Consider the following 10,002-nt stretch of genomic DNA (forward strand, 5'->3'; position numbering starts at 1 on the left):
CACACACCATTCAGGGCTGAATCGGCAGGTAAGGAGGTAGAAACAAAAGGATTTCTACCTCCTTCTGCCGATTCAGCGCTGAAGGGAGATTTTGGTCAGGCGCCTTCTATGGCGCCCGATCAAAATTTTCAAACTGGTCCGATCGGCGAGTCGTCCGATATCAGCAGCTTCCTGCGATATCGGTCGACTCGCCGACATACCATACACGCACCGAATATCGTACGAAACGAGGTTTCATACGATATTATCGGTGCGTGTATGGCCACCTTTAATCCCACCGGTGATATCATCAAATATGCTAGTTGTGTTCCTTTAAATGGTCATTCACCCTCACCACTTCTGCAGATAAAGTTCTGGTACATTGTTTTAGGAATCAAAACCAAAGAACTAAAGGGATAAACATGGACAATGCTTTGAACTGCAAGAATATTATAAAACAATAAATGAGAAACACCAAACAAAGAGAAGTGTGGCTTTATTTAAAAAAACTAAATCATTAACAGTACTTCAAACAGTCTGTGGAAGATGTGAATTAAGGTATTTATTTTTCTCTCAATCCCTAGTCTTCTCCTCCAGAAAAGATTTGTTAATGTTAATATTCCCGCTGAGCTTTCTCAATACAAACTGTATTCCATGCACCACCTTCAGTGGTTACTGAATGCCAAATGCTGACACTGCAGTAAGTTCTGCCTGCAGAAACCTTAAAAAAACATAAAGCTTACATTTAAGAATTAAAAAAAAAAAAAAAAAAACATTCCTTTTTCCAGTATGAACCTCAGAAGTAAGGCTAATAATGTGGGCCTAATTTGCCCCATGTATTTAAAGGTCTGACAGTGCCAATTACTAGGTGCGTGAGGGATGTTCACACCTTGCTTGCGGTTGTAATACACTAATGGAGACTCTGGGGTGTCTATTACCATTTACTGGTTAATTCTATCCGATTGTCCATTTTGAGCTGCTGAGCCATCACCTTCATTAGCCCCAGCTGAGTTAGGGACCCTGCTCTGCAGAAACCGGCGCACGTCCTTGATCATTGGCCGTAGAACCTGGATAAGGGCGCTGAGTGCTGCCTGAGTGCCCTCCATGGCCTGTGCTTGCCGTTCCTGAGCACTGGCTTCTACTTCCTGGCAACGACGAATCATATGCAGGATGTCATTCTGTTGCTCGAGGTGCTGAGCTATTTCCTTTACGTGGAGGTTGGTTACACGCTGTTCCTGCAGAAGCCGGGCTGAGTTCAGAGCAATCCGATTCTTTAGTTCTTGGGGTTTCACCGAGACTTCATGAGAAGGAGATATGATTCCTACAGGGGTATCTGAAGCTACTGTTGTAGCCGTCTCAGTGGTGCAGTACTCCACCACATTCTCTTCTAGGGCGTGAAATGTTGTTTCTGAGGGAACTTAAAGAGAAAAAGAAAAACACGTTTATATTCTCTATATATCAAAAATGTACGTCTGGCGGTTGTATCATAGTATTATGGAGTTAATGGCTGCCTGAAGACTATGTCACATCGCTCCTTTTCTATTTTGAAATATTAGCCTTCCTCCTCTACATCTTTCCAGCTTTGAAATGAGAGTCACTGACCAATCAAAAACTTTTGCTGTTTGAGGCTACAAATCTACAAAGCTACACATAAGTTTATTACTTATTACTTATCTTTAAATTTAGTTCCTCTTCTATTCATATTGCAGTCACTCATTCTAACCACTGCTTGGTTATTATGGTAAACAATACCCTAGCAACCAAATAGCAGCTAAAATACCTAACCGGAGAGCATTAAAGATCTAAAACCCAATTAGGGTAAGAACCCATGGAGCAAATTAGTTGCCTGTGATAGATTGCAGAGTAACCACTCCGAAAAGGCTTTCCACCGGCAACAACAGAAGTCCGAAGTCACTCGAAGTTGCCTGCAGGAGGAAACTTTGCACAACTTTGCATTACCGAAAAGTTGTGAAACGGCTTTCTACCAGCGACTCCTATTCTTGCTGGTGGAAAGCCTTTTCAGAGTGGTTACTCGTCCACGATAGCAGCGATCTAACACTCGCGACTAACTCCCTCAGTGGGTCCTTACCCTTAAGGCATAAATTAAATTTTTAGATAACATAGGAGACTGACAAAGAGGGCTATATACTATGGATCTTTTCCATAGAAGTGCAGGATAAGGATGAGACGCTTTGGAGCAATGGCTGTAAAACCTGGTCAACAACTCGGGAAAACATTTGTTCAATGACTATATATCATATACTGTACATCACGCTCAGATGCTAGCACTCCAGACAAACGATGTAGCTTTGCCAGGAGTAGTGAAATGGAATGTTAATGCTAAGTACTGCGCACAGTTACCATCAACAGCATATTTTATCATCATACAGCAGGAGAAATGTTTCAAGAGAGGAATATCAACTTGCACATCTGGATGGCATGCACCAACTAAATGAACTGCCCTGATATGGGCACTATTTTCCATTAAGACTATGGGGCACATTTACTAAAACCCTAATCTGAATCCCGAATGGGAAGAAAAAACGGATTGGAAACGAAAATGTAGCGATTTTTTCGTATTTGTCGTGACTTTTTCGGTGCCGTCGAGACTTTATCGTATTTTGCGCAATTATTTCGTCGCCGGCGCGATTTTTCCGTATTGTGCTATAGTAAACGGCGGAAAAAGCAATCCGAATGTTTCGCGACGGCGACGAAAAAGTCCCGAAAAATATACGATAAAGTCGTAATGGCGATGAAAAAGTCACGCAAAATACGATACGATTGCGACGGCAACGAAAAAATCGCAAAAATACCAATCATTACAAAACACGCATTCGGACGCTTTCGGACGTTCGTGGATTAGTAAATGTGCCCCTATGTCTGAGTGCATTTTTTTTAACTGGGTCTGTTGTCTTGCTGGTTGTGGGCTTCAATGACTGAAGCCCTTCCACAGTATCATTAGCTGCCAGTGACTTCTCTTGCTTCTGACCCCTTATACCTTCAACATCCAGCTTTCTAATACCACACATCCATTCTAAATGCCTTAAATTCTATTTCTAGACATTGTCACTTTATAATCTCTCAAAGGAGACATCTGTAATAAGCCTAATCCACCCTGACGCATCTGAAATACTTCTGCTTTTCCTGTCCTGGTATAATCCGTGTAACTTTTCCCGTTCCCGGCGCTCTAATGAGATTATACGTACACGCGGGCACTGCCTGATAGTGCTGGCTTTTTACTTTTTCCAGGCCCCTCATTTATACAGCCCTAATTAGCCACCTGCTGCTTTGTAAATATAAGATAATAAGGAAAAGCTCCTCTTCTGTTATCAGGCTTCTGTGACCTAAATGGGTCGTTCCTAATTTACAATAAGGTTTTCTATTCATTCTGAAATAGATATTTATCTTAATATGGTAGACTCTGGATAGATTAGTGGCCTTCTTCCCAATACCGGTGATCAATTGTCTAAGATTATTAAAGCAGATGATAGCAGCAACAAAGAGCTATGTGTTCACTGGTACTTCCCCTTAACAACAAACACATAGAATAGGGAACCTTTTGAAAGCCAGATGTTGCAAGCCTGCATCAGTCTAACGGTTTATAGAATGCTAGAAATTGGAGCCTTCTGTTGCCACCTCGCCACCTGTATTTTAAAGGAACAGTAACACCAAAAAATGAAAGTGTATAAAAGTAACTAAAATATAATGTGCTCCTGCCCTGCCCTGGTAAAAGTTGTGTGTTTACTTCAGAAAGTCTACTATAATTTATATAAATAAGCTGCTATGTAGCCATGGGGGCAGCCATTCAAAGGAGAAAAGGCACAGGCACATAGCAGATAACAGATAAAACACCATTGTATTCTACAGAGCTTATCTGTTATCTGCTATGTAACCTGTGCCTTTTCTCCTTTTTTCCAGCTTGAATGGCTGCCCCCGTGGCTACACAGCAGCTTATTATATAAATTATAGTAGTGTTACTGTAGCAAACACACCAGTTTTACCAGTGCAGGGCAACAGTGCATTATATTTTTATTACTTTAAAGCTCTTTCATTTTCTAGTGTTACTGTTCCTTTAAATTCATACTAAATAAGCCCAGCCACCACTGATGCTATTCAATTCATTGTGTCTATCTCCAATAAAGAAATGCCCTGTTAAGATGGCCACACACGCTAAGATCCACTCGCTTGGCAGCTTGAATCATCCCGTGTATGGCTACCTTTAGTCATATATGCGTTATAGTCATAGTTATACATACACAGGGCAGATTTAGGGGTAGGCAACTGCCTAGGGAGACACTTGGATGTGACGTGGGGGGTGGGGAGGGTGAGAGAACTGCACCTTTGCAGTGCACAGAGAATTCTCCCCAGCATAAAAACTGTCCAGGCTGGGGGGGGGGGGGGAGAAAGGAGTGGTCAGTGGAAAAAAAAAATTAACCACTTCCCCCACTGCTTCCTGCAAAACAGAATTGCTATTACAGAAGCCAGTAATCCTACCACCTGTTGTAACTGTTATTCTATTAATTTTAGTTAAGTGAAGTGTAATAGGGCCACCAAGGAATAATGCTGGAAGATGTTCCCAGCAAATAGCCACCTGAAGAGAACACACTACACACACTAAAAGAAACACAAAGTGGCCGATTTACTAATCTACGAACGGATCGAAAGCGTCCGAATGCGTTTTTTTTCGTAATGATTGGTATTTTGGTATCACAACTTTTTCGTAAATTGTCGCTACTTTTTCGTAGCCGTTACGACTTGTGCAAATTGTCGTGACTTTTTCGTAGCCATCGCAAAAAAATCGGAAAGGTTTGCCCGCCGTTTACTAGCGCTCAATACGAAAAAGTCGCAACAATTCACGCAAGTCGTAACAGCAACGAAAAAGTCGTGACAATTCGCGCAAGTCATAACGGCTACGAAAAAGTCACGACAATTCACGAAATGTTGTGACGGCGACGAAAAAATAGGAAAAAATACGAAAAAGTCGCAAAATGTTCGTTTCCAATCCGATTTTTTCCCATTCGGGATTCGGATTCGTGGATTAGTAAATCAGCCCCAAAGTGTGAGACTGACCAATATACAAGAGGCTTCCTGGAAAAGTGATAATGAGAGCATGGAATAACTTTCGGAGAAAGAATCTCGAGAAGAATAGAGGAAGCAAACCCTGTGACTACTGGGGGGCACAAGGGGTATAGGTGGCCCATTAGCATGCTATCTAATAAGCAGCTGTTTGTGAAAATCATTTCCCTAAAATCATTTTTTGCTGTGTATATACAGTGGTTCTTGAAAATTGTGAACCCTTTAAACGTCTATATTTTTATATGAATGTGACATCTAAAACATCATCTGATTTTCAAACAAGTCCTAAAAGTAGATGAAGAAATCCTATTTAAACAAATGATAGAAAAACTTGGTCATGTGTTTATTGGAAAAAAAATGATCCAATAACATATCTGGGTGTGGCAAAAGTAAGTGAATCCTTATTATATAATTTGAAGGTGAAATCAGGTGTGAGACCCTATTTTATCAGGCCTACACTAAACAGCAATTGTGTGTATGGCACGGTAGCAAGGAGAAAGCCACTGCACTCCCTCAAAAATATTGATGACTGTTTACAGTTTGCTAAAGATCATGTGAACAAATCAGTAGGATACTGGAAGAATGAAGCCAAAGAAAAGAAAAACACTGCATTCCAGCATAAGAAACTTATCGCATCTGTGAAACATGGTGGTGGTTCTGGTTTGGGCCCCATTTGCTGCATCTGGGCCTGGACGGCTTGCCATCATGGAACAATGAATTCAGAACTATACCAGAGAATTCTAAAGGAAAACGTCAAGACATCGGTCTGTGAAACTGAATCTCAAGAGACAGTGGATGATGCAGCCTATGCAGACAATGAACCTAAACACACAAGTCATTCTATCAAAGAATGGTTAAAGAAGAATACAGTAAATTTTTGGAATGGCCAAGTCAAAGTCCTGACCTTAATCCACTGAAATGTTGTGGAAAGACCTAAAGCGAGTGGTTTATGTGAGGAAACCCACCTACATAGTAGAGCTGAAGTTGTTCTGTATGGCGGAATGGGCTAAAATTCCATGTGCAAATGTTTAGTTGCAATTATTGCTTTACAAAGGGGTCACGCCAAATACTAAGAGCCCCATTCACTTACTTTTGCCACAAACATATACGTTATTGGATCATTTTTTTCAATGAATACATTATGACCAAATATAATCATTTTTTTGTTTCATTTGTTTAACTAGGTTTTCTTCATATACTTTTAGACCTTGTTTGAAAATGAGATGATGCTTTAGGTCACATTTATATAAACAAATAGAAAATTTTAAAAGGTTCACAAACATTCAAGCACCTCTGTACAATATAAACAGAATTGCAGTTGAAAAATGTATTCCAAATTTTTTTTTCATATATAAAAAAAATATCGATTTTCCACATTTCTGTGTGATTAGAGTTTGTTTAACAAGAGATTATGAGCTTTGTATAAACAACAAGAGATCCTCTGCACTCCATTATAAATATATATTGGACATTAAAGGAACAGTAAAACCAAAAAATGTATATATTTTAAAGAAATTAAACTATAATGTACTGCTGCCCTGCACTGGTACAAAATTTTGTGTTTGCTTCAGAAACATTACTAGAGTTTATATAAACCCTGGTGTGTAGCCATGGGGGCAGCCGTTCAAAAGGAGAAAAGGCACAGGTTATATAGCAGCCAACAGATAAACCCTGTAGAATACAATGGTGTCTTATCTGTTATTTGCTATGTAACCTGTGCCTTTTCTCCTTTTTTCCAGCTTGAATGGCTGCCCCCATGGCTACACAGCAGCTTATTTATATAAATTATAGTAGTGTTCCTGAAGCAAACACCCCAGTTTTACCATTGCAGGGCAACAGTACGTTATATTTCAATTACTTTAAAACACTTTCATTTTTTGATGTTACTGTTCCTTTAAGACATTCTGTGCATCGAGCTACCAAGAATGCCCTTTAAGCAAAACAGGGATTGTTTGTCCATACATTACAATATACTTCAAGCTGGCCAACTACGTCAAAGTCATCCCTTCTGGCCAGTCCTACACTGACTTTTGCGATTCATTAAGAATTCTACTGCTTCAATATACATTTGGCAAAGGGACCACGTTTTACCCGCAACTTACTTGCTTTAAAGATTAAAACCCCCTAATGGTTGCCCTTTTATTGGCACAGTTTAAACCTTTACCCGCACACCCTCAGCTCTCAATCAGTACTCACTGCCCGGTGCACAGCGCTCAGAGGGATCGGCACCCTCTCCACAGACTCCAAACGAAAAAAAGCAACAGCACTCAAGGGCTTCATCCAGGGCTCTGCCCTTAAAATTCTTTATTGCGAAACATGCAATATAGAATTTTAAGGGCAGAGCCCTGGATGAAGCCCTTGAGTGCCGTTGCTTTTTTTCGTTTGGTGCCCTTTTATTGGCTCCACTGGAATAACCTGACTGTAGCTGGGAAGGGTACAATTGGGAAGGCCAGCTACAACATGGAGCTGGCCACTGCTCCTGTATAAACTGTGGAAAAAAGGGAAAGTTGTGCTCAACCACTAAATTTTAAGCCATTAAGCGGGGGTGCAATGAGGTTGTGACCACAAAATACATAGACAACAACGAGAGATCCTCTGCATTGCACCCGTGTCTAATGGTTTAAAATTTAGTGGTTGAGCCCAACTTTCCCTTTTTTGCTATGTATAAACAAGCCCCTCCCTCATCCCCGCTACAGACTTTGTCTCACGTTTACATTAAAGGATTTCATTATAATGGGGGGCATAGGTAATAGGTTTAAATGCCCTTTCTTCCTTCTTTAGTTCGAAATGACTCCCATTACGCTCTGTCAAACCAGCTAAGGAGAGATAAGGGTGTGGTCTAATGATGAGCTGCTTTAAGGGCTCTGGCACACGGGGAGATTAGTCGCCCGCGACAAATCTCCCGTGTCTCAGGCGACTAATCTCCCCAGATTGCGCCGGTGGGATGGCAACTCGGGGAGATTAGTCGCCCGCGAACAGGGAGATTTGTCGCGGGCGTGTGCCAGAGCCCTTAGTGGGAGTCGCCTGTGGGACGGCACACGCTGCGCAGGCGATTTTGGCAAATCGCCGAAGTTGCCTCGCGAGGCATTTTCGGCAATTTGCCGAAATGGCGCCACCGGGTGTGCCATCCAACCGGCGACTTACATTGTCGCCGGTGGGATGGCAACTGATGGCAATTCGGGGAGATTAGTTGCCCGCGACAAATCTCCCTTGTCTCAGGTGACTAATCTCCCCAGATTGCGCCAGTGGGATGGCAACTGATGGCAACTCGGGGAGATTAGTCGCCCGCGAACAGGGAGATTTGTCGTGGGCGTGTGCCAGAGCCCTTAGTGAGAGTTGCCTGTGGGAAGGCACACGCTGCGCAGGTGATTTCGGCAAATCGGCGAAGTTGCCTCGCGAGGCATTTTCGGCAATTTGCCGAAATCGCGCCGCCGGGTGTGCCATCCAACCGGCGACTTACATTGTCGCCGGTGGGATGGCAACTCGGGGAGATTAGTCGCCCGCGAACAGGGAGATTTGTCGCAGGCGACTAATCTCCCCGTGTGCCACAGCCCTAAGCTGTTTGGGTGAACGCTCTGTAAGGATGGGAAATAAAGTGAGTTTTTACTGAGAAGTGATCCAGTGCTTGGCTTCTAATTCTGTTTATTGTTGCTAAGTTCACCTGAATCGATCGGGGGTGTTAGAAGACGTGGCAACACGGCCAACTTCTACAGAGCTTGCTATCCTGTGAGTGCTCCCCTGTACTGAATAACGCTATTGATAAGCTGCGCCTCCATTCTCAAATACCAGGCAGGTGGCTTTCCTGCCTACCCCTAGTTCTGGGTCTCAGGTCCAGACTGAGATTCAAAATCAGCCTTAGAATTTCATGTACACAAATTTCCAACCAGCCCAATAAATAGTGAGTGCCTATGGCACCTTACAGCAGCCCCTCTGGCATTTGCCAGAAGCCACAGATTGCCAGGCTGGGCCTATTGCTCATATACTTATGTGATCACTCACTTTGGGACAATGTCATGCTGCCAGGGGAGTTGATACCCACTTGGCCGGGTATATCTGACGGAAGGGTCAGTATTGTGCTCTCGCCCAGCAAGTTACATATGCGCTGCTGCAAGGGGGTTAGCATGACTGGGGGTGTGCCCACATCAGCTTCGCCTTCCACCGCCGCCCGTGCCTGAGACATCTTTCTGCGCACCTCGGTCTTTAGGTCGGACCACTTCTTCTTCACCTCAGCCAGCTCACGGTGGCATGTGCTGATGGCATTGACGCGCTTTAGGATATCGTGCCAGGCATTGCTTTTGGTCACCAAGGGCACCCCAGCATTGAAGTGGTTAATCAGGATATGCTTCTGCTTCTCCATCTCCTCTAAGATGATCTCCACTTCTTGCTCAGAGAAGTTCATCTTACGCTTCTTGGCTGGCGTAGCCATGGCCCAGCCAGCGATCTAGAATAGGCTTGTGTACGTAAATTGCGTAATCTGGGAAGTACGGGAGAAACGAAACTTACGCAGCGTAACGGCTTCCAGAATCTGCCTCTTTATTGCGTGAATACGTAGTCTACACAGCCGCAGACAAAGCCCGCCCCGACGAGATAAAGGCTATAGGAGAAGAAGACTGTCATTCAAACACACCTCCCTTTATCACCGCCTTTTTTTTTTTTTTGCGGGCCCTCATTTTAGTTAACCAGAGCTTGTCATTGATTGGCTTGCAATGCCGTCCATAATTCATACGCTGATTTGATTAGTTGTTAGCTTTGCGCTTACTTATTGTGAAGGAACGCGTTCGCTTCAGTTTATATCTCTATAAATAGTGTGTAAAATAAATGGCGCGCTAACATTAAAACCAGAATCCCAACTTTACTGAGATAAAAGTCGGTATAATAGTTCCCTCCTTAAATTCGCGCCCCTATTGACTTGAAAGGATCCGCAAATCAAACATCAGTAGCCAATAC

At 42.9% G+C, this 10,002-nt stretch overlaps 1 protein-coding gene across 1 annotated transcript; it reads right to left on the reverse strand.

The window, feature by feature from the left end:
• Nucleotides 1-458: 458 nt before the first annotated feature.
• naif1 (nuclear apoptosis inducing factor 1) lies at nucleotides 459-9,499 on the reverse strand (the record flags this gene model as incomplete). The annotated part of the gene is given in 2 exon segments (NM_001016353.2): nucleotides 459-1,396; nucleotides 9,055-9,499. Coding segments are annotated over 2 exon segments (903 nt in total). The 3' UTR covers nucleotides 459-920.
• Between the last annotated feature and the right edge of the window lie 503 nt (nucleotides 9,500-10,002).

The sequence above is a fragment of the Xenopus tropicalis genome, chromosome 8 (genome assembly GCF_000004195.4).
Source record: "Xenopus tropicalis strain Nigerian chromosome 8, UCB_Xtro_10.0, whole genome shotgun sequence".
NCBI classification, from domain to species: domain Eukaryota; kingdom Metazoa; phylum Chordata; class Amphibia; order Anura; family Pipidae; genus Xenopus; species Xenopus tropicalis.